The sequence below is a fragment of the Canis lupus genome, chromosome 27 (assembly GCF_048164855.1).
Source record: "Canis lupus baileyi chromosome 27, mCanLup2.hap1, whole genome shotgun sequence".
Classification (NCBI taxonomy): Eukaryota; Metazoa; Chordata; class Mammalia; order Carnivora; family Canidae; genus Canis; species Canis lupus.
Window position 1 is genome coordinate 39,954,766 of NC_132864.1, and position 25,455 is coordinate 39,980,220.

A 25,455-nucleotide genomic window follows, 5' to 3' on the forward strand; every position below is an offset into this window, starting at 1 on the left:
CCTGTAATCTCTCCTTACAGAATGATTCCCGTCTACCTAAATATTTTAAGCTAAAGTTCTGAGGTTACTATACAAAATACAGTGATTTGGGATATTGTTCCCAATAAAAGTACAAACCTTTTTTAGCATCTTGTTCTGTTTGTGGAAGAACTCTACTTTGATGTCACCGCACACAGGCAATGGCTGAGGGAACTCAAAGTACATGAACTTGTCTTCCCGTCGTGTGGGTCCTGAATTGGAGGAATAGATCTTCACCTTTAGCTGGCAGACCACAAACTGAGGATCTGCACGGTTAAATACACGTTAGCATCATTTCACTGGAAATGCCTTCAAATGTCAAACTGTCAAACACCATTTTAATGGTTAATATTAGCAAAACACATAATATAGTAATTCTGAGTCTTTAACCCAGATCTAAAACAAATCAATGAAAAAGAAAAGTTCGAAAATATAATCAGTACAAAAGTTTCCCTAATTTCAATCTTCAACGCAAGGTTTTATTCACTGGTTCTACTTCACAAATACTAACTCCCCACAGTAGACTCTGGCACTACAATAACAGCAAAACTTTAACATTAAAATGTTAAAAATCTAATATAAATTAGATTCATAATTAAAAGGCTAAAATAATTTTCTGGTATATCTATGAACTGCAAAGAAAGTAACTGTAAAAAAAGATACTTGCTGCAGTATTTTAAAGTCTCTACCATGTAACAAAAACCACAAAATACAAATCATTACATGTTCACAAGACGCATGAGCATATAATTTATAACAGATTATAATAAATCCTATAAACACAAGACTCAATATTCATAAAAATATCAACCATTACTTATTTTACCTATAGTTCACATTTTATTTCTTAAAGTTATTATAAAGCCATCATCATAAGAAACAGGAAGAAAAAGATTTGAAATGTCTGCAAAGAAATAGAACAGACTCAAGCACAAACTGTAGCACAATCTTCCTCCCTCCAAAACACACTCCATTTTCATTAACAAGTATTTTGGCTGTGGCCCCTGTCTGTTTTAAAGTAAAGGGAAGGATTATATTGTGTTAGTGATTAACCTTATGACTAAGTAGTGGGTCTTGAAAGAAATATGCCAAGACAGTTAAGAAATACAATTCTAAGCTTGCAAAAAGTACATGAAAAATTTCATACATACATACATACATACATATATATATATGAAATATGCACACACTTATAAACAGGCATAAAATCCTCAACACCAAAAGGCATCATCCTTAAAGATGCAAAAAGAAGTATCACATTGTTTATCAACATGACCAACAAGTGAGAAAAAGGTAAAAGGCTTATCCAATCTAGATGCATTTTTCAGTTTAATACAGATGTGCTGGCTCATCTGTGAAGTATCTAAAGCAGCATCAGCACTCACATAATAAATAGGTTTGATAACAGCCTACCTAGTGAGTTTTTCTAATATGAATTTGTGAGGCATTTATCATGAGAAAAAGGGTACTTCAAAAAGGGGAAACATTACACTAACAATCTGTCAATCATTTTCACTTCCTTGACTCAAGGTTCAAAGTACAGTGAGCCATTTTATAAGACTATGTGATTCTGAAAATTTCACTAGGAAGTCTAGCTTGAAGAAGCAAACAAAAAGATATGATTTCAAAGCTTTGATAAAAATCAGCCAGGATGAAAATGACTTGTAATCTTATTAATTCAAACCACACTAGTTCAGAATCTGATAATCCTGATTTCAAAACTTTCAAAAGCATATTAACTGTATAAGCCAGGTATCAATTTAACTACATCTAAACTGTGTTTCAGGAATTCTACAGTTGTATGATCAATCCATAAGCTAATTACAAATCAGTATTACTTAGAATTTGCCCCAAAAACTAAGCTAAACGGTTTTAATAAAAATAAGTGGAAAAGATTCCCTCAAATCACTAGAGAAAATCATTTCCTTTACAATATGCATTTCCCATCTTAGATCTCTAAGACCTAACTAATCAGAAGTCCAACATCAGCATGGTTCTGCTGACCTCTAAGACACACAGTATTTTCTCTTTAATAGGACTGTGTTCTAAAGAAATGTAAGTCAATATCTGATAAACAAAAATCAGAATTAAACTGTTCTGATATATGCATATTGATATGCTGTATTGTGTATTGACAGAAAAATCACACTGATCATCTTTTACTAATGTTTCAACCCTTTTAGATGTAAAGAGTATAGTAACTTTTTCTTTATTTAGGAATATTAGGACTATAATCCAGTAAGAAACCAGCTGCTGATCCCCAACAACTTTGCAGAAGCTTCTTTGTCTTCCTCACTGCTCCTGATCTTCCTCCTGAACCCAGACTCAGAACCCACCATGTCTCAGTCGTCCTGTTCTTTTTCCCTTCCCACCCTCTAGCCCCGTACCTGATTAACACAGAAGGCTAGTTACTACTTTGTCTGTTGCCTGGTGCTTTCCAAAATACCACATCTCTCTCTCTCACCCACACCTTCGAGAACCCACTGAGGATCTTCACATCAACAGCTCAACTGCACCTGACCAAAACAGGTTTAAAACCAAAAACATTCATGTCTCCAAGTCTCAGTGAGATTCATTTTTCCTTCATCCCTTTTCTGGGAATTATTCACATGGCCAGAATCAAAACTGACAATATATTTAGATATAAACGGCAAAGGAAAAAGCAATCAAATCCCACGTGAATGCCTTAGCAAAGCACTTCTGGCTTATGGCAAGTCCCATAACCGGAATCCTTTCTACCACTAGCCCCCCATCTTGCAATTACCACTTCCTACACAGCCAGACTTAAAACAGAGCGTAAGCCTCTAGTACTGCCAGAGTATCTCTCAAATCGGGTCTGATATCCCAATTCAGGGTCCTCTGACAGCCAGCCACACATCCCACCCTCTTCTGTTCTGTGTCCAGTTCATTTCCTACTGCTATGCCTTAAGTCAGGCTACTTCCTATTGCCTGTAATCCTTCAGTTTCAATGCCAATCTAACAGTATACTTCTCCACTGCTCAGTGAAGAGCTGGATCCCCTCCATGAAACTATCTGACAACCCCCAAAACTTTTATTTTTCTGAATACACCATTTATAATTTATACATATAGCATCCCATTCAATTATGTATTACTTATAATATAGCTTCATTACATAGTATTAAATCACAGTGCATAAATGGAGAACTAGAAAATTAGTAATGAAGTTTTTTTTTTTTTTTTGAGCCTCGGTGTCCATCAAAAGATGAACGGATAAAGAAGATGTGGTCTGTGTATACAATGGAATATTCCTCAGCCATTAGAAACGACAAATACCCACCATTTGCTTCAACGTGGATGGACCTGGAGGGTATTATGCTGAGTGAAGTAAGTCAATCGGAGAAGGACAAACATTGTATGGTCTCATTCATTTGGGGAATATAAAAAATAGTGAAAGGGAATAAAGGGGAAAGGAGAAAAAATGAGTAGGAAATATCAGAAAGGGGGACAGACCATGAGAGACTCCTAACTCTGGGAAACGAACCAGGGGTGGTGGAAGGGGAGGTTGGCAGGGGGTGGGGGTGATTAGGTGATGGGCACTGAGGTGGCACTTCACAAGATGAGCACTGGGTGCTATTCTGTATGTTGGCAAATTGAATACCAATAAAAAATAAATTTAAATTAAAAAAAAGAAGAAGAAAAAGTTTTCAGTAGTCAGTAATTTTTAGTTTAAATGCAATGTTAAGAGGTAAAACACAAAAACAAAAACAAAAACAAAACAAAAACCCCCACACTGTTTAAGTATAGGCAGGCAGAACAGAGCTGATAGATTTTTTGCTAGAGGCCAAAGTGGGGAAAAAAACAAAACAAAAAAAAATCACACTAGATTCGAAGACGATTAAATGGAGTGTTTTTATTCTTTTATCTCCCTAAGATGTTGTACCTTTCTTTTGGCCCTTACACCTGGTACCTATCCTTTAGAACAAGCGAGAATTTTCCCTTTCTTTTTCCTTCTATGAATTTGTAAAGTTCCCATGTCAATCATCTCTGTTACTCCAGTGCCTTGCATCTAGAAGTCTTTTTGTTTATCCAAAATCTCATTATTTTTTGACATATAGTTGACACACAATGTTGCATCAGTTTAAGGGAAACAACCCAGTGATCCCACAAGTGTATACATCGTGTTGTGCTCACCAGCAGTGTAGCAACCCCACCTGTCACCATGGGGCACTACAACAGTGCCAGGGACCACAGTCCCTTGTACTGTGCCTTTTTATCAGCACTTTTAAAAATTGTACTGAGAGACAGGGATCCCTAGGTGGCTCAGCGGTCTGGCGCCCGCCTTCGGCCCAGGGCATGATCCTGGAGTCCCGGGATCAAGTCCCACATCAGGCTCCCTGTGTGGAGCCTCCTTCTCCCTCTGCCTGTGTCTCTGCCTCTCTCTCTCTGTGAATTTATTTATTCATGAGAGACATTTAAAAAAATTTTTTTTTTATTTATTTATGATAGTCACACAGAAAGAGAGAGAGAGAGAAAAGCAGAGACATAGGCAGAGGGAGAAGTAGGCTCCATGCACCGGGAGCCTGACGTGGGATTCGATCCCGGGTCTCCAGGATTACACCCTGGGCCAAAGGCAGGCGCTAAACCGCTGCGCCACCCAGAGATCCCTTAAAATTTTTTAATTAAAAAAACTGTACTGAGAGGACGAAACCATCAATGAGGTCTCCTAGAAGCCTATAACATGCTATATTAATAAATCTGTGGCCTATGATAAAGTTGTCCAGCTCTAAGAACACAAGCAAGATACAATGAAGGGGATTATACCTAAATAAGAAAGATGAAAACCACCAAGAAATTAATTTCCTCAGTATAGGTTAATTTAAGGATAGAAATTTGTTAATCACATAAATCAGAAGCAAAGAAGCAAAACTTAAAGATAACCGAAAATCATTAGCAAATTACAAAATCTCACTGAAATACTATTCGAGGTATTAGAAGAAATACTATAGTAGTTTCTTATCTACAAACCACAAAATTGCCTCTAAATAAATGAAACGTATTTCTTAAACAAGAACACATGACTGATCACTGCCAGGAAGAAACTGATATAAAATTCCGTTACAGGTAAGAGCAACAATAGTTGGGTCTAAGGTATCAAGTATGAAAGCTTCTATCAGTCTAGAATAGAAGAGAAGCAAAACAGGACAGGGGCGACTGAGGGAGGCTCACAGAGGTTAGGGTAAGAGGGAAATCAGTGCGAGGCAGGCATCACCGACATGACCTCTATTTAGTACATATCTAGAAAGTTTCAGATGTCAAAGTATCTTCATTTTACTGATGAGCAAATACAAAGACAGGTAGATGGTGTATCTGGGGTTACATAATCCAGTAAGGACAGAGCCAGGAGGAACTGGGATCTACATCCAGGTTGTCTCTAATACACACTTTGACTCAACCCTATTCACTTGACAGACTTCAGCTGGTCACCATGTCTTATAATTTCTTCCTCTGTATTGATTGACCCTGTCACCATTACTATCAACATCTAGTTGTCCTAAGATAGGAAGGAATTGGTCCCTGCCTCCACACCAGGAAACTAATGAATCCCACTGCCACTCTGATGCTGGATCTCTAATGGGATATAGGTTTTTTAGTCAGCTGGTTACAATTTAGGCTGCATTTGGTAGAGGCAGCAAAGAATATTTTTTTCTTAAGTATAATTTAGCTTCTAAGACATTAAAATCCATTGCTCTTGGCTTCCTTAGCCCAATGTGCTAAACTACTGAGCTACTTACTTAGTTTGGATACTTCAGAAATATATACCCCTGGATAATTAAGTATGGTAAATTTCTTTCTAAATTTTAATGTAAACTTCTAGATATGTCTAGAAAAGTGTTCCATGTACTGGAAGGATGAAAATTTAGAGCACTTACTGCAAGTTCCGCCACTGAACATTGGAATAGTTTCAAACATCATCTTGTGAAACAACAGTGCCACTGGTCTATAATCCAGATGATTCTTTAACAGGTAGCTATAATAATACACATAGCGCCTCTGACTGGGAATAGTTACTCCCTGGTGGACAGAAAAAAAAAATAAAAAAGAAAAGCCAAATTCAAAAGAAAAATTCCATTATAGTTATTTCACTAAATTGTTATGGTAACTGGGTTGTACCCACTGAAGAACATATATACATTAGAAATTTGACCTTGAATGATTAATATTTAAATCCAGCTTAACAACAGAGTAAATCAGAGCAACATTAGTACAAAGGAAAGTATCAGAGTAACTTTTCTCCCTTAAAATATAATTATTGTAATACCCTCATTTATTCAATGGTAACAACAATGCTCCAACCTATGAACCCAATAAGCAAAGGCCACAGCATATCCAAAATAACTGTCAAAGGCATCTGCACTACAGCTGTGCTCTTTACACATAAGGCTTCCTGCAAAAATTTATGGACTTGTATTGAATACGTAATTCCTCAAAAGCTTGGTTACTTATTTTTCAGGCAAACATGTCAGAATCAGAACACATAAAGGCAGAGTACCTCTAAGAGACAGAAATAGCAGCAAAAAGTGATGGCCTTAGACCCCCTCCCCCTAAAACAGGAATATGTAGCTGGCATAAATGTATGCAGGAGTTCCATAACAGAGGTGCTTAAGAGATGTCCCTGAGCTGCACAGATCTCTTTGCAGAAGAAACCAGGCATACACAGCATGTTTAGAGAAAATATAAGTATTACAAATGCTAAAAAAACAAAACAAAACAAAAAAAAAAAACAAACAAAAAAACGTAATTCATGTGCTATTAAAAAAAACAACCAACCCTATCTAAAGAAAAAATCTAGTGTGTGCAGCCATGCATTCATTAATGCTGCTGAATAAATGAGGTATGAAGTCTCCTTCCCTAGGACATGTGTTGATTTCAGGAAAGTGTAAGCATTTGACTTAGAGATAGAAGGTAAATAGTAACATGAAGCCATCTGACAGTTGAAAGTTACTCGCAGAAAACTTAAAAGTATATTCAAGAGAAAAAAGAATTTACAATATTTTAAAGTTATTATTGGCATGTGAATCTCTGCATGTGTTTAAACACTCTGGACACAAATGCTTTTCTTCCCTGTAGGGAAAAGTATAAAGTACGTTAATGTGACTTTAAAGACCGATATACAGAATGGTAGGTAAACAGGTATTCACTCTAGTATCCTTAGGTTTGTTTTTGTTGTTGTTGTTGTTGTTGTTGTTGTTGTTTTTTAAGGGTAGCATGAGGGGAGCCTGGGTGGCTCAGTTGGTTAAGCATCTGCCTTCGGCTCAGGTCATGATCCCAGAATCCTGGGATCGAGCCCCACACTGGGCTCCCTGCTCAGCGGGGAGCCTGCTTCTCCCTCTCCCACTCCCCCTGCTTGTGTTCTGTCAAATAAATAAATAAAAATCTTTAAAACAATAAATAAATTAAGGGTAGCATGATTTCATTACAATTAAAAAAATACATCAAAAACGGTATAAAAGCCATTTCAAATCAGGACAAATGATTTAAGATTCTGGCTATAGGGCAAAGACCACACAATCAGAAGACTTGGAGTTGAAAGCTGACAGTCAAAATACCAACTCTGATTTGTTTCCTCAGGAAAATAAAGACAATACCTACCCTGTCTTCTTCACAGGATCCTTATGAGGAGTAAACAATAAATGCATTTACACAAAAGCATGCTAAACCTACAAAATGTTACACAAATCCTAAAATTAGCAGTTTTACAAATCCTATCTACATCTGGAGTATAATTTTGGAAGAACTGGAATTTTAGTTCTGTGTACAGTATTTTCTTAAAGAAACAGTAGTAAAATAGTGTTACTGTGAAAAGCTCCTATAAAAAACTAAGGTTGAAAATCATTATTAAAGTCTGAAAAGTGTTTAAACTTAAAATGACTTATTGTATCACATTATTTAATACTACTTCAGTAAACAACTTATCATTCATATTAATCAAGATAAAGCACAGAATTGCAAAGCAGGTAGGGGGAGAATAGCAAATGGACGATGGCTGGAAGGAATCTTTTTTGAACCATATGAATTTATGATTTAGTCTAAAAATTAAATTAAAATTCAAGAAATTAAATCAATGGAAGTCTGTAAGACCAAGCTATCAAGTTGTCTATTGGGGTTTAGTGGAATGATAGATGATATTTTCCTCTTTATCTTCCTGGTATAAGTTTGTATGAATAATTAAAAGGTTTGCAAAGCTTTAATTTTTCTCAAGTAGCAAGCGAATGGTAGCACACCTATAATGCAGCTATTTATATAGTGAGTTAATCTCTGCCAAAAGGGCAAGGCAAATGTTTAGAGAAAGAATATATGAACCTACCAGATGTCAACCCTGGATTAATAATTTGTGTGTAAATATAAACTGAACCAAATTACTGACACAATTCAAAGAGAAACACTGGAAAGTACAATTTAAATTTAATTATTTTACTATCAAAATATGCATAATTTCACCTCTATAGTTTAACTTTGCAATTCCTACCAAGCACTACCTCAAATTCCATGTATTAAACTAGCAGAAATAACAGAGTTGGAAGACTCAAATATGTATGGACCACGGGCTTCAGTTATATCCTTCTCTCTAGTCTCATCTCTCATGGCCACAATGCACACTTACTAAATAATTAACAGTAATAAATCACTGTTATTTAGATTTTGAAATAAAAAGAATAAAACTGTACTGAATTGATATTGCAATTTTTACATTTCAAATATTTCCTGAATGCATATACTGAAAACAACTGTTTTTACCTACTGCATTTTGACGATAAAGACTAAAATCTCTTAAAATCTAAGAAATGAACATGTTAATGATCTTCAAAAATTTATTTTATACATATGAAAAGAAGGCTGAACTTCAAAGCTCTTAGAGATTAAAAGATGACTACATGTTTACAAAATTTCCATTCTTCATTCAAATTAGCCAAGAACATTAAAGTCAAATTGGTCTGTAACCATTTCCCCAAAGTATAGTTCCACCCTCTACCACTAATGACAATCTTATATTTGTAACCTTTTTTCCTCAAATGTAACTTTTAAAACATTCTAATCTTAGTTATACTTGACATTCTTCAGGTCGACTTCACACCACCTTGCTGGCCATCATCTCAAAAAGCAGCCACTGCTTCTTCGATTCCCTCAGGTTAACAGACCAGGAGGAAAGGCCCGGGAAGATGTGTGGTGCTCCTCCCTCCCAAGGGCTACTGCCTTTACTCAGTCTCACCTACTACTTCCAATCTTTCATTTCCATACCTTGTTCTTCTGGTACACACTTATTAAACTCTCAACCGCCAGGACTGCAGCACTATGTTCAAACCACCTCTCTTCCAATCCTGTCTCAGACATCATCCTCAGTGAATTTAGCTCCTATTTTACTGGGAACTCTTGAGGTTATCCAGTGTGGATACTCTCAAAATTCCCTTCTCCCATCTTAAAATTTTTTTACTCCTGGCCATTTTGTAAGGAGTTCATGTCAACATAGGTTCCATTTTCGCAAGTGCTCTATTAATTATCCTCTCCCTGGCATTTGTCTTTGTTCTACCTGTCTCCTCCTAATAATCAGCTCAGGTAACCCTTATCCTTTATCCAAAACAATTCAAAGACTGAAAATGCACTCTCTCTCCAAATCTTGTATCTCTCTCAAATTGTCACCCTCCTTGTCCACATAAATTCTCAAAGGTAAGCCTCTGCTCCTTAACTCACAGGAGTCTGTTATCATGAGGCTGATTTCTTAATGGTCAATAGTTCTTAATGGTCACTAACAGTTATTTCCTATTATTTGCTTAGTCCCATCCTGTATCCTTTTTCATTGCCTTTTTCATTTGCAAACAGTAAACCACTTCAACTAATAATTTCAAACACTGATTGTATGAAAATGCCAATCAAATCAATACATCTCTTTTAAAGCTCTTTTCAAGGAACAAGAAGAGAAAGGGGAAACACAAAGTATACATTAAGTTTGAGAAAGTTCTCTGCCTCTGTGATAGGAGATCTTCTCTAAGGTTTTCTCCTACCCTTACTATGTCTTCTCTTCTCGTCCCTAGCTGTAGGCACAGCTCAAAAATCTGACCTGAGCAAGCCCTTCTTTATCAATCCCCTTTGTTATAGTAGTTTAATTATCAATCTTATACATTATCTCCAAAGCCTGTATCTCTCAATATGACTTTATTCCCAATTCCCAGTCCAGAATTTCTAACACTGGAATGGACATTTCCAGCTGGAAATTTCAGAAACACTTAAAATACAACATATCCAAAAACTGAAGCTTTCCTATTCTTGCATGGACCAACCTCTATTATTTACATTGAATGATATTCACTATATTCCCTGGCATCTGAGCCCCAAACCTCTTTGAATACCACCAGCACCACTGTTTATTGAACTATTACCATGTTCTTCACATTGTTCTCAGTACCTTAATAAATATAATTTAGTACTCATTAAGTGGGTATTATTGGTAACACCATTTTATAGATGAGTTAAGGTCACACATCTTGTAAGTAACAGAACTAAGTTTCACCCCAGTACTCCCAACTCCAGAGTTTACACTCAACCACTGATACTATCCTGCAAGAGTAAAGGAAACAACCTGAGAGGCAACAGTGAACTACACAGGGTTATAGAAAAGAAGGGTAAAGAAACCCTTGCACTACAGCAAAGCCCCAGGCAGCAGACTAAAGACAGAGACTGGTCAGCAGATCAACTGCCTGGGACATACACACAATGCACATGTGCGCACACACACACAGGATGTACAAAATGGAAAGCACACTAGAAGTCAAATTCATTTAGAATACTCTTAGTAGATTTCTTCACATCTATTCAGATGCCAAAATCCAGACTTTGACATACCTCTCAAAATACCAGTTCTAGTTTTGTGTGGTAATTCTAATTCAGTCACCTCCTGCAATGTTGCAATAGCCAAATGATTATCAGCCTCTGATTTATCTTCTCTCCAAACTATTTTTATACTCCTCTTTGATTAACTTGATAAAAGTGTAAGATTAATCACACTAACAATTCATAATGCTATATGGTTTCTCAGTGACTACTCAAATAAGAAAATGTATCACACACTGTAATTCCATAACATAAAAATACAGCCCAACCTCTTTTCCACTCATATCTCTCACAACAACCTTAAATGTGCTTTTACTTTTGACCAAACCAAAGTACTAATTTCTCCCATATCATACTTGCTGTTTTTTTAAGTATGCTATCTTTATCAAATTAAGGACATTAATCTGCAAGCAGTCTGGAAATCTTATATATTTTCTAACACCTAGACCAACTAGATAACAGAATTATTTGATACTTCCAGGCTGGATAGCAGCCACCTGAAATACAATTCAGATTAGGTACATGTTGAGGGCTCCTACACATTTTCATTGTTGGATAGTCTGCTCAAATTTTGTATTTCACCTTGAAGCAATGATGTTCACTGAAAATTGCTTATTTCCCATTGAAATTTTCAAATTCATTAGCACAGACCTAAATATAATTTTGTTACCTCCACACTGTAGTTGTCACCTTTCTCAAACTTAATGTATAATTTGTGTTTCCCCTTTCTCTTCTTGTTCCTTGAAAAGAGCTTTAAAAGAGATGTATTGATTTGATTGGCATTTTCATATAATCAGCGTTTGAAATTATTAGTTGAAGTGGTTTACTGTTTGCAAATTCACAATCTTTATTAATCCCTCTTTCCTACTGGTTATTATCTTAATAATCTCTAAAATATATTTGTATTTCCCCCATTGACCCAAAATTATGTAAGTAACTGGCTTTAAATTTCCAAATGGTTGATTTGATTTAACTTTAAAAAAAAAAAAAGTCCCTAGCTGGGGACGCCTAGGTGGTTCAGTCAGTTAAACATCCAACTCTTGGTTTCGGCTCAAGTCGAAAGGGTTGTGGTATCAAGCCCTGTGTCAGGCTCCTCATTCGTGCAGCATCTGCTAGAGATTTTCTCTCCCTCTGCTCCTCCCCTGCTTGCATTCTGTCTCAAATAAATAAATACAATCCTTAAAAGCATAGGGGAAAAAACAAAATTATATATTAAAAAAAATGTCTAGCCATTCCGAATTATAATCAAGGAATGGGGTTGACCTATTTCTACTTGGAGATGAGATTTTCTTTGCAGCTGACCTAATGAATTATTAAACTTGGTAACTGATTTCTGGATGACAAAAAAAGAAAAAAGATACATTTTGTGGGGTATTTTTATTGTATTATTCAAGCCATCTATGTATCTTATTTTGAACCTTCTTGATCTTCAAGTAAAGATTCCTATTACTGTTGCTTTTCCACCAATTTTTTTCTCCATTTCTTCCAGCTTTTGCTTACTGTATTTGATGTTACATTTAGCACATAAGAGTTCGTAACTAACTGATAAATCTTCATAATCTGGAGTGTACCCTGTGTTAATATAAACTGACATTCTTGATCTAGTTTTATACATTTTGTTGTAAATGCACTCTGATAATGATATCCTGTCATCTTCTTTTAAAATTTACATTTGCCCAATGTATCTTAAATGAACCACTTATTTTTCTAACCTGAGTTGTTCTATGTAAGTCTCTTGTATATGACTAATCTCTTTAAAAAACCCAGAAACTTAGAAGTATAGGTTATACACATCTCTCAAACCTAGAACACTGTCCTAGTACTTCCAAGCCAGAATTCAACCTGGATACAGCACAATACAAGATATGAAAGGTTTTGCTCATATTCTGTACCCTTGAATCATCTTCTCTAAAATGATTACAATCCAGATTCCTCATTTAAAAAAGTATTTTTCTACTTCAGTAAACTTCACTGGCACTTCCAAACTCAGAAATAATGTCAATGTTTTAAAATAATAGTTTTTGCCTGAAGCTTGAAAATCTGTTTCAGAATGTTCACAACAAGATTATTACAGGAAAAGTAATTCAACAAAGGAAGAAATATAGCTCTTAGGAATGGTCATCATTACAGTGACAACATGTAACAGTAGTTCTTATATATTAAGCTAAGTGCCAGACATTTTATATATACTAGAACTTTGTAAGACAGAGACTATCACTTCTATTTCAAGGATAAGAAAACAGTCCTGGTGCACATAATTATCCTGTTCAAAACCCAGACTTGAATCTAAATATGACTCTAATTCTAGAACTTTAAACTCCAATGTCCTGGGTTTTACTAACAGCACACAAACTTACAAGGTAATGCAAAAGAAGTCATGACCTGTTTGAGCACTGTTTTTCCCATTTATGAAGAGTCTCCAAAGTTTATTCTGGTGCTTTGGTTCCATGAAACTTATTGTAAGTAATGTATCAATAACAGTGCTGCATGAACCACAGAATCCTTCCAACTAATACAGAGCAGACCACTGGCACTGTTGTCTCTGTACCTCATCCCTTTCCCCCTTGGGAAGCTGTCATTCCCCCTGTGGTTTTGTGGAGGTGGGATGGGCTCTATTCTTCAGCATCAGATATATGTCCCAAGCCTCCAGCCGGAATGTTTGGTTCAGGGATGGGTGCATACTCGAATCCAGGTAAATCAGAACCTAATCTAGGAATTTCTGCTCTAATTGTAATTCCCCTCCTACTGCAGTTATTCAAGTAGACAGAATGTAAACCTGGAACGACTAGGAGTCATACCTGGCTATTATTTGCATAGTGCCTCCCTGAAAATAAAGCATACAGAGAGAAAATGGGAGAGCCGAGAGAGATTACCCATACCTGTTAGGCATCTAAGTCTGGGCCAGAGCTCTTTAGGCTATATAAGCCAGTATAAATGTCTCCTGTGTTTATGCTCCTTTGAGTTGGGCTTCTGTGAGTGGAAACTGAAAGAGTTCTAATGCATTATAATATAACTACTTTTTTTTTTCTTTTTTAAATTTCTATTTCTACTTTGGGGATCAAAATAATAAAGAGTAATAATTGGGACAAGAGAACAGAGCACTGTAGAAAGAATACTAGATTTGAGGTTAAGAGATAGTTTGAGTCATTACACAGACAGATGAAATGACCTCGGATAGACTGATCATCACAGATTTATTTGATCATTTATATCAGAATAGGTCTAAACTAAATCATTGCTAAAGTTCTTCAAGATATAAAAATCTTATAATTTAATGAATATGTAAATTGTATAAGAGGCTTAAATACCATGTATTAGAGGAACACAGTTTAGCCCAAAAGAATTAATATGTTAGAAAAAATAAGATTGTTATATTAGGAGTTGTTCTTTTTGTTTTGTTTTTATTGAAAATGAGAAGAATTAAAGTTTAAGTAAGGAGAAAAATGAGAAAATTTTAATAGGTTATCATATGGGGAAATTTAGTAAGTAACTAGAAAACATAACCTGACTATATCATCAGGACATAAAAATTCATTCCTCAGACAAACTAGAAAATTTCCTCTTCTTGGGATCACTCAGAATAAAGTTAATATTTATTATTTCTAGAAAGTTTAAGTCTTCATTACAGATAAGCTAATGAACTCAAGTACAGAGATCATAATATATATGAATTTTATCTCTAATAATTGCTTTGAAAACAAAACAAAAAAGAAATCAAGAGCTCAATTTTTTTCTCTAAGAGTTTAATCAAAGAAAGTAAGTATTAATGCTTACTTTACTTGCCACCATTCTAGAAGGGTGAGGAAAGGCAACAGAAAGAGAGAGGAGTAGCAGAAATTCTGGGTAAGTTTGTCATGTAGAAATTTTGCCTCTTTGAATTCAGATATTTGGGGAATCTTGCCAAAATATATACTTACAAGCACTAGCAGGATGCTTTATCTCTTTCATTCAGTTTACAATAAATCCTGTGGGTTAATGATCATTCTGATACGTAAGCGTAAGTAGAGACAGTGTGAGGCATAGGACTGGCAGGAACCAGCTCTGCAAGCTGCCCTGCACCAGGCTCTTTGGGGGCGGGGTGGGGGTGGAGGTGTATAGGGAACTGCTGACAGTGGCTTTTACTCATAAAGTAAAAGGATCAAATCTGCAAAGGAATGACTCTTAGGGAAGTGTAACATCGTTGCCTTCTTCTAAATTATTGAATGAAAGAAGGACTCTTCCTTCTCACAAGCAGTTACTGTGCCTTCAGAAAACATGCTTCCTTAGAGGAGGTGTCAGTTGTGCTCTAGCTTCTGCGCAACACTCCAAACTTGAAGTATTATTGGGGTATTACTAACACAAGGCACACTGTCCGGTCCGCTGGCACCAACCACTCGGCCATCTCATCTGTACCGAGCCTGCCGAGGGAATGGCAAGACTGCACCAGATGACTCTGAGAGTCCCTGCCAAGTCCACAAGTTCTCCGCTAAAACAGGACAACTGGCTCTTCTTTCTTCAAAACAAGAGTGGGTAGGAGTAGGGGATCAGGAGGTGGGAAAGGGTGAGGGGGACAAAGGAGGGATGTGGAGAAAGAGAAGGAGGAAAAGAAACAATAACCTCCGATATCACTATCACCAGAACACAACTTTCTTCTGAATGTTTCCCTATAGCTGAAATTAAGGATATAAGCAAAGTCACATTAAAGACAGTTTTAATAATATTAAATGCCATATAAATGGAAAAATTGATAAAATATATGTATCTCCTATAATAATGGTTCAGTTAAGATACTTACTTCCCTGGAAGACTTCCACAGTTGTGTAACAACAGCTTTACCATGTTCAGCTTAGCTCATTTCTCATGATGAAACTATACTTATTAAAGGTTAAAAACACATTATTTCACCAGCACCCTAACCATTAAATAAACATGTGATATATCTGGAAGTTTTCAGAAAATTAAATTGTCAAAGATTTAAAGGACACCCACAGCACTGTATTTACAAGACTAACAACTTCAAGCTGTCTTTATTCTCCTTAAGTTTGGTCCACTAAATGCCTGAGCGTCAGTTTAAAAAAAAAAAAAAAAAAAAAGGCTATAAACTGAGGAGCCTTGTCAAAATAGGCCCATTTTGGGAGAGCGTGTCCCTATACAAGAGATTAATTCTGAACAGTCTCAAAGTTCCTTTGCAGCTCCAAGATAGCAGAGAACAAAGTTCAACAATGTGCAGGGGACTCAAATTTTACTCTGAATGCTATCAGTCACTGTTTGAATAATCCTAATCAAAGCACTTCATCTTTCTGGGCCTCTGTTTTATCATTTTTAAAATAAAAATTCCTGCCAAAAAAGGTTCATAATCTTACACCCATAATCTTTATCCCTTTAATCTAAGCTTTCTAACGCTGTTTCAGCATAAAATGCAAATGGAACCATCAGTAAAATATAGTCTCATCAACAGCATCTGCTCATAAATTTCTTTTTGTCTTTTTAAATATCCACAGAAATAAAGGTAGGAGCACATTAGGATACTGCTTTAGACCACAGCTGAAAAAAATTCCTCCAAAAATGGTCTGGGTATATTAATTAATCATGAACTAAATAAAGCACAACAGATCTTAATGATTTATTTTGACTCCAAGATGCTAAAAGTGATCAATTTTGTCTAAATTACTGAACTCTGAGTCTTTATACAAGAGCTAAATAATGTAACAATTTTACTGAGTACACACAGAACTCCATCCTCTGTTAGCCTGTTATCTTCTACTTGGGGTAGATTCAAACCTATGAGAGGAAGAAGAAAGCAGTGTGCCTGGAGCATTGTACAAAATACAACATACTGCATTTGATTTTCATAAATACTTCTCTTACTATCTTTTCACTCTGGCCCCTAATACACAACAATATCCCACGGGCCTTGCCAGTTTACCAAATCTCTCTTCACCTTTACAGAGAGATAGAATTGACCATATTTTCAGATTGTGAGGGCTACAATATCTTCCCAATGACAAATTAAAATATGTCCTCACTTTTTGACTATGAAGACTTTTCTTGGATCTAACAGAAACTGCTTACGCACCATTGGGTTTTACTTATATCCCTGAAAATGATGTGAAAGACTATCCCGAGTGCTTTTTATATGGCTAGTTCCCACTATCAGAAGCATTTAGTGAACTCTCCTGAAGAAGCATCTACATCAGACAGAGTGTGTATGTGTGTAGGTGAGTGTCTATAAGACGGAGGGAAGGGGGGGAAGAGAATGTGTGAGAGCACAGCTTAGTTAGGAAAGGTTACAGACTACTCTAAAAAAAAAAAAAAAAACCTTACCCCCCAACTCAAAATCCTGATTAAAACACTCTACAAGTCTGTTGGTTGTAATGCCCAAGAAACAAAAAAGTTGCAGCTGAATGTGGTAAAGGCAAATACTTTAAAAATGGTGGAACGTGTGTGTAGCTTGCAACAGAAAAGTTAAGACTGTTGCAGTATCTCTAACAAACCTGCGCATTCCAGAAAAACCAACCACTTTCTCTAAAACTATGAAGCAGGGCATGAAAGGACTGGAAATACCACTTCCCTTCAGTGTATGATGACAGCTTCTCAGTTTAGCCAGCTACTAGTTTTCATCAAATACATGCACGGTAACATAATCAAAGAAAAATACTTATTTTGGAGTCCTCTTTGGAAACCTGAGGGAACATTAACATCTTCAAAATGCTCCCAGAAAAGTTCTCCGGAAGAAATCTCAGTATTCTGTAGATAGAATACCTTAATATCTGGCAAAATATCTGGTTTGGTTGCTTTGGTAAAGATAGAGCTCTCTACATGTCACTGTGACTCAATCCTTTGTTCATCATTATGTATTGGGGTGCAAGACTCTATCATTGATCCTGGGAGAAAGCTTATTTATTATTGTGGAAGTATTCTACTACTTCATGAGTGCCAAGCCTTGAATCACAGCCTGTACAAGAGGATTTGTCATGAAAAATCTACTGTTATGAAAATAGCCAAATTCAGGAAAGCCAAGACTTTCAATCAAGGGCTTCTCAAGAGGTTTTGTCAAGAAGTGGGAGCAATTATGAAATGTTTCGCTACACATAAGTTCCCTAGTTTCAGAAGGATTTCTACGGCCAAGATTTTAACCGCTGTTAACTGGATAAAATACAAATTGATTTACACAGTTTAACTCTTCAACCTTGAAACTAAAATATGAAGTCATAATCCCTTCCTAACATAGTATTATGCCAGGATCTTGCCAAAAATGATCTCATTAACAGCAAAGAAAAGGATATAAAATTAACTTATCTGAAGAATCTTAGAGAATTATTTTTTGACATAAACCTACTTTCATCTGACAAAAGAATCTATAGATTCCATTTGTTCTTTCGTGAGATAGGGTTTTAAGCACTTATTTTCACCTAAAACAAAGTCAAAATGGATTGGACATCAAAGAAGACATAAAAGTTGTCAAGTCAAAGACGATGGCTTTTTAGTTTTAATGTATTGTTTAAAACCTAGGACCACCTGGGTGGCTCAGTTGGTGAAGCGTCTGCCTTCAGCCCAGGTCATCATCCCAGGGTTCTAGAATGGAGGGTCGCTTCTCCCTCTGCCTCTGCCCCTCCCCCTGCTTGTGCTCTCTCTTCTCTCAGTCTTTCTCAAATAAATAAAATCTTAAAAAAAAAAAAAAATCTAAATAATAGCAGCCCTTTCATTAAAACTACTATTGGGCAGAACTAAAGCTTAATTTTGATTAATTTGTAACCATTTAGATTTATTCACTATCTTCAAGTAGTGGCCCTGCTTTTTCCATTAAAAAAGGGGACATAATTCTTATTTTCCATGTTAAAAAAAATTTAGTGTAATTAAAAACTGTAAGGAAAATTTTATGTTCATGTATATCATGCACATTTTTAGTGAGAGGCTATTTATAGCTTTCATCATATTTGTAGAAGGTACGTAACATAAATACTTTGAGAGCCATGGACTTAAATCTAGTGTTCTGGCTCCATATTACAGAGCTTCTCTATTTTTACTTTAAATTCGTTTTACTTGATTTCTTTCCCACAACTACTATGTCTACTGCTCATCAACCCTGCTCTAAACTCCTCCTACTGCTTCAGCAATTATACTCTGTTTTTTTTTTCCCTTCATTCTCTTTTTCCCTGTGCTGCCCTGCATTTATTCTAAGTGTACAACAAGTGACCTTCTATATTTTTAATCAGTAAAAGCAACTGTTTCCTCGAGATGATGAAACGATGAGCCACAGTAAACATCTCAGGCCCAGGCCCCTCTAGAATCCACTCCACTGCTATCATCCCAGGGTGTTCACAACATAAAGAAATATAAGGCAATCTACCTTAATCAATATTCACTAAAATCAAGTATGAATATAATATTCAGTTTTATAAACTATCGCCAATATACAGCACTTGGCATCCTTAGATGTAATTTTAAAAAGTCACAAAGACAAAACAAGAAATGAGGAAGGAAAAAAGGAACCAGGAATCGATGCAACTACTCAGCTAAGATGGTTGAAATGATCACTTATCTTTGTTTTGAAGTTGAACTAAAGAGAAATCAGCCTAGGAGCACCTGGGTGGCTCAGTCGGTTAAGTGTCTGACTCCTGACCTCAATTTAGGTCTTGATCTCAGGGTCATGAGTTCAAGCCACATTTCCTTCCAAAAAGGAAGGAAGAAGTGAAAGAAGGCAGGCAAGTTATTGGAAGAAAACTTTCCTGATTGTAAACATTATGAAAACTAGAATAAACTCTGTACATAAAGTTGTGATGTCTCCCTCAGTAGCGGTCTCTAGGTGAGTTTCTCTATCTGGAGTGGTTTGGGTTTCTCCTTCTCAGAGACAGAGAAATGTACAAAATCTCTTCGCAAGAAATATAAACATATTGTGTTCACACTTGCCATCCAAAGAAATGAATCCCTTGAAAATCACTGTGAAAGTTCTCCCAAGTTTACGTTTTCCACTCAAACATACTTACACAGATTAAGTTTGTCACTGATTTAACACAGTTTTTATTAGCCTTCTGAATAAGAGAACCTCTGACTAATCTTAATATAACTACATTCATGAATATTCATATCAAAGAATAATTTTCATGTACTTATACAAGTAAAGATCACACTTTACTAGGTAAGAGCATTCAAGTTATTATCCAGACACTTTATTCTCAAGCAAGGTTCAGAAATACCAAGCTTACTTTTGATCAGTGTACTGCTTTTTTAAACGCTTTTTCAGGATTTTAGAGACCAAAATATGCTAGACAGTTAATGGGTAAGATTTACTGGCATGATATGAAAATGCTAGCATGAACAAAAAAATTAAAAGAATCAGTAATTTGCTAATATGACAGTTAAGGTAGTAAATGATTTCAATGTTCAGAATAAAGAAATAAGAGTTACCACAATAAACACCTCAGGCCCTCACTCTAGAATCCACTCCACTATCATCCATCTTTTTAAAAAACCTGTTTTCCAATAAATTCTCCAAGAAAGAAAAAAAAGAAAGAAAAAAAATCAAATATAACTTACCTTTTTGTCTCTGGTCCTTACTTCCCCATAGAAATCTAGGGCCTCTTGTGCCTTTAGAAATTTGCCCCGATGTAATAAATATGCACAAATCATTACACCAGTTCGTCCCTTTCCAGCTTTACAGTGAATTGCTGCAACATGATTGTCATCTTCACTTAGCCATTGGTCAAGATCTTCACAAAAGGGTTTGATAAGTTCTAGCTGTGGTGGATTATGGTCTTCAAAAGGATACTGTGCAACTGTGGTAAAAAGATAACCTCAGAATTAGAAAAAAGTCTTTCCTGAACTGTTTATTAAAAGTAGGTTAACTTTAGAAACATTGCATGTAAGCTTAACAGATGTTTAAAAGAAAAACGGAACTCCAGAGAAAAATAATTTGCTGTCTGATAATTTTCCAATTTTTGAATAGAAAATAGTCTCTCATTAATTCTTAAACCTACCACTAGAGAGAGAGGCTAAGCATTATTTCCCCCACTTTAATGAAAGAGGAAACTTTGCAATGGAGAGGGAGCACACGTCAACATATCAGAGGGAAGAGGCAAACTCAAAATGAAATGGCACACAGGTTTCCTGTCAGGGCTCTCAATGCATTTTCTGACAAAAGGAGTCATAATATTTATAATACTACGTCATCACAAAATATATATTCCAGAGAAAGTATAAATAACCGATAAATCAATGATGGAAAGGATTGATTTTACACTTGATATAATAAAAATGCTAAGTGTGTTATTTAAGGATGGTCTGGCAAATGTTAGTGTTGTATACTATGGATTTTTAAAGGCATTTACAAAAGAAACTCAGAAAACTACTTACAAAAATCTACATAGTTGTAGTAAAGTTTATCTAATGAAGTTTCAGATCTTTTCATGTGGATAGTCATAAAAACCCCAAATTTCTCTGTTCCCTATAGTCAGAGCTAAGCATTTTCTTTTAACCTGCCTAGAAATAGTTTAGCTATATCACTATTAAATTTCTTCGTATTGGTCCCTGCCTCGGTTCCACTCTATTAAAATCCTTTACTGACATTTACTATATAGAATTACCCTCTGTGTCATCTAAATATGTGAAAAGTATGCCTTCTATCTTCCATCAAGTCACTGATAATGTGGAACAGGACTCAGTCCATTAAGTCCTCTGTTGTGTTGGGTGAGCCTGGGTGGCAGATGATGACAACTATCACGGGGAGTCACCGGGAAGGCCTGCACCTCAGCCTCGGCCCAGCTGCACTGGCATTCCATCTTCATCTCCCCAGAGGCACAGAAACATCCAGGAAACATTGCTCAACGTCTATTTACAGCTAGATACACCCTAACTAAAACACACTTCGCCTGGTAAGGAGCAGCCTAAATTCACAAAAAAGGAAAAATTCTTAGTGGATCTGTACTGGCTCTCAACCATTAATGCTTCTGAATTCTCAAAGCAGCTGTCGGAAAGTCCGTTCTGGATTTTCAGAAGGCATCAATGGCAAGCACATCAACATGTAGCTCACGGAATCCAGCTTCTCTTTCTGTCACGGTAGCATCTGCCGGGCTTCTCTCTACTCTCCAGGTCTCTTATGGCTCAAAGGGTTCCACAAACAGAGATGGAAGTTCCTTTGTGGGCTCTCAGAGGAATTCACTATCCCTGGAGAAGAACCCATTCAAAGTAGCTCCTGCTCGCATCTGTCAGGTTCCTCTTATCCATATTTGTCACATACCCTTCTCCCTGACTGGCCCCTGTCACGGTTCCACAGTTATTAAGTGGCTCTGCTTTCTCTTAATCTCTTACTGCTACTCTGCTCTATCTATAATTTCTTACTGTTACACCAAATGCCTCCAACAGTAGATATAACCCTCTCTTCATTTTATTGTTAGTCTAGACATTTTTCCTAATTCTTACAGTCTACTCTGCTATTTAGTATTCCTACTAGTACTGGCAGGTTTATTTGGTAATTGCTTCCTACAACACAAGAACAAAATTACATTTGTTTTCCAAATTGTCAAAGACCATCTTTAAGACAAATATTTATTTACCTCACTTAATAATTGAGATTATTCATTACTGCTATGACTGTTAAGATTTAGTGTACTGGTTTTAAGTTATATAACATAATACATTACTCAGCAGTTAATACCTACCTCTGCAGTTAAATTTGGCGGTATCATAATGTCTTTCAGCACACCTAAAAGAAAAGTTTAAATGTGACCTAGTTATTTTTTGCACTGGCAAAAAAAAGTAACAAACATTTTCTGAACTGTTTTAATGGATCAGGCATCACACTGTTTTGTATTAACTATTTCTTTCAATCCTACAAATCCTATGAAGTAGGCAGTGTCTTTATCTCCATTTTACAATTAAGGAAATCAAGGCTTAAAATGTTAAGTGTATGCAATCATACCTTAGCTTACACACTTGCTTAAAAACTTGTGATGCCACAAATGCACAACACTGTAAATTCAGTTGCTGCATCTGTACCTTCAAATTTCATTTATGGCATTCTGCATGCTAAGGGAATTTATTTTTGATTTCACCAAGTATATACAAACAACTATTTTCAACATTGTCTTCAACTCAGAGTTGAACATAGTTTTCTCAAACTATTATTTTAAAAGCTATTATTTTTAAAATAGTAAAATAAGAGTAAAAAAAAGTAAAAGAATCTACTCAAAAACACTCACTAAAAAATTTTTAGGCCAGACCTTTCTCTCTTTAGAGAAGCCAAAGGTCATCTTTTTCAATAATCTCTCAGGTTAATGAGTTTTAATTAAAGTCTGAGAGTAATGAAAGAGTAATAAGTAAAATAAATCTACAACAGTAAAATGTTGACTCAGCATTACATATAGAATACTAAAATTTGTCTTTTTTAATGGCAGTGACATGTTTGTCATCATGTACTGGTTCACTCATGATTAATAGGTGTATTTATAAATATTAATAAGGCTCTGAAAGGGATCCTGTACTTTAGTTTGTGGTCAGCAAAATAATGGTAACTACAGCTACTAACCAAGTGAGATGTTTTTTAAAAAATTATTTCAAATAAAAAAAATTATTTCAAATAAAAACTTAGCATTTTAAAACAAATAAAGGTCTACAATCCCTTAATCTCCAATTCCAAAATCCCAGAAGTTTGAGACATCTAACATTTTATGTTAAACTATGACAAACTCAATTGTAGCAGAACCTGAGTTTATGACACTGTATGCATTCTTCAACTAATACACTTAAAGAGTCAAACACTTCATGCTAGGTACTGCTACAAAGCCCACTGCTGTGTTATGTAATACAAAGCAGTATATGCTTCCATATTACCCTTCTGCAAGGGGAAAAATCCCGAATGCTGAAACACAACTGGCTCTAAGAGGTTCAAGCAAGTGATGGTGGTAATACATTTTACATTTAAGGAATTCTAAAAATATCTGTATAGTTCATCTACTTCAAACAGTTTTAAATCCAAATCCATATGAAAGTTGAATCATAAACAAATTAGAATCCACCAATTTCTAACTTGTCAGACCTGAAATAAATTGACTTTCATACTACTGCTTAAAACAAAGATTTTCCCCTTTTTTTGCATATTATAATTTAGTATATTGAGTTTTGCTCAAAAAAAACTTACTTAGTAATGCCATATGCACATTTATGTATCTTTGCTAAATAATTTCATACTTACTCATACACAGAACACAACAGGTAAGAGGAAGACTGACCAAGAAAATAGTCATGTTTTACATTTTCTTTAGTACAGACTAAAGAAGAGGTCTGATTAACAGTGAAGAATCCATAACAGAATATTTTATAAGGAATCATATAAAGATAGGATTCAGAAGGTGAGAGAGAAGGAGTAAGCTAGGAAATAATTCTAAGAAGCTGGTCTCATGGCAGCACAACAACAAAAAAAAATAAACATTCTGACTTTCATGTAGCTTTAGTTCTCTAAAATTCCCATGCTTCTTCAGAAGCTCATGTTTGGTTTGATAAACATTGCTTAAGACTACCATCATAAACTGATTCTCAAATATTACTGGTAAGAGGAGGAAATGGAGGAGAAGTGGAAATGAGCTATATTCCATGTCTACTAGATGTACACACGTTACAAAGGAGTTTCCATGTTTTTTAATTTCATAGTCACAACCATGTAACAGAAAATATAATCTCCATCTTAAACGTGAGAAAGCTAAGATTTAGAAGAGCATTAAAACCCTTGTCCCAAACTACAATATGCAAGTGGAAGGGACAGGACTCAAACCCAGTATCTCTGGTTAAAAAGTCAAAGTTTTTCCAGCACTGCTCCATACTTCCCATTTAAAATAAAAAATTGCCACCAACAGTTTAAAAAAAAAAAAGCAATAACAAATTCTACCCAAAATCAGCCTTCCTACAAGAGTAGTATTTGGCACAAAAGATAGAACAAAAAAGTGATCATGAAAACATGAAAAGGTTATGAAAATCTCTACAGGTATGGATACTGGGGCCAGTAGTGATGGAAGCGATCTGGAGGAAGGGTTGCTAGGGTAAGAATGATGACTCTTCTTAACTGACAAGTCTCTCAACAAGTCTTCATTACAAACCAAAATTGAAGATACATAAATGGAAAATGGGATTTGACCGAGACAAGTATTAGGTAGATCTGACCATTTATACTTCCTTATAATTAAAATTCAATTTAAAAGATACCACTTTAAAAAATCTTCACCTTATATTGGCTTACATGAGACAAGAGAGATGAAGAAGCATTGAAAGAGTTTTTAATGAAGCAGGAGACAGAAGGTGAATGAAGAGAGAAGACTACTAACAGGAAAAGCTTCCAGAGAAATGAGACTTGCCAAAGACTCAGCCAGATAAGTAAGTCTCCTCTGTAACTCTCTTCAACATCACTAGCCCAGCTTACAAAAGAAAACTTAACAGGTAAAAATTAACAGCTAAAGGTTCTTCACCTAAGGACCGAGAGCTATATGCCAAACAGAAAACACGATGATATACAGTAGTAACCCTTTTTTTTATTATTTTTTTTACAGTAACCTTTTTAAAACAAATATCCAGTGATCATTTAAGCTTCTCAAAAAGAAAGGCAAGAACTGTATTACACCTCTAT

The 25,455-nt window shown here is 35.7% G+C and overlaps 1 protein-coding gene and 1 long non-coding RNA gene across 8 annotated transcripts in view; both read right to left on the minus strand.

Moving 5' to 3' along the window:
- Positions 1 to 25,455, minus strand: part of PTEN (phosphatase and tensin homolog) — a 90,989-nt gene that overhangs the window by 9,910 nt on the left and 55,624 nt on the right. For all 7 annotated transcript variants that reach the window (XM_072803708.1, XM_072803705.1, XM_072803704.1 and 4 more), the window contains 4 exons: positions 22,502 to 22,545; positions 20,382 to 20,620; positions 5,912 to 6,053; positions 118 to 284 (listed from right to left, as the gene is read on the minus strand). In XM_072803708.1, coding sequence (XP_072659809.1) covers positions 118 to 284; positions 5,912 to 6,053; positions 20,382 to 20,474 — 402 coding nt within the window. In that variant the 5' untranslated portion in view covers positions 20,475 to 20,620; positions 22,502 to 22,545. The remainder of the gene's footprint in view (positions 1 to 117; positions 285 to 5,911; positions 6,054 to 20,381; positions 20,621 to 22,501; positions 22,546 to 25,455) is intronic.
- LOC140619788 (uncharacterized) lies at positions 12,537 to 20,334 on the minus strand. Its single transcript, XR_012019574.1, has 2 exons — positions 16,574 to 20,334; positions 12,537 to 15,713 (listed from the first exon to the last, which is right to left on the minus strand). It is a non-coding gene; the product is annotated as an uncharacterized lncRNA (long non-coding RNA).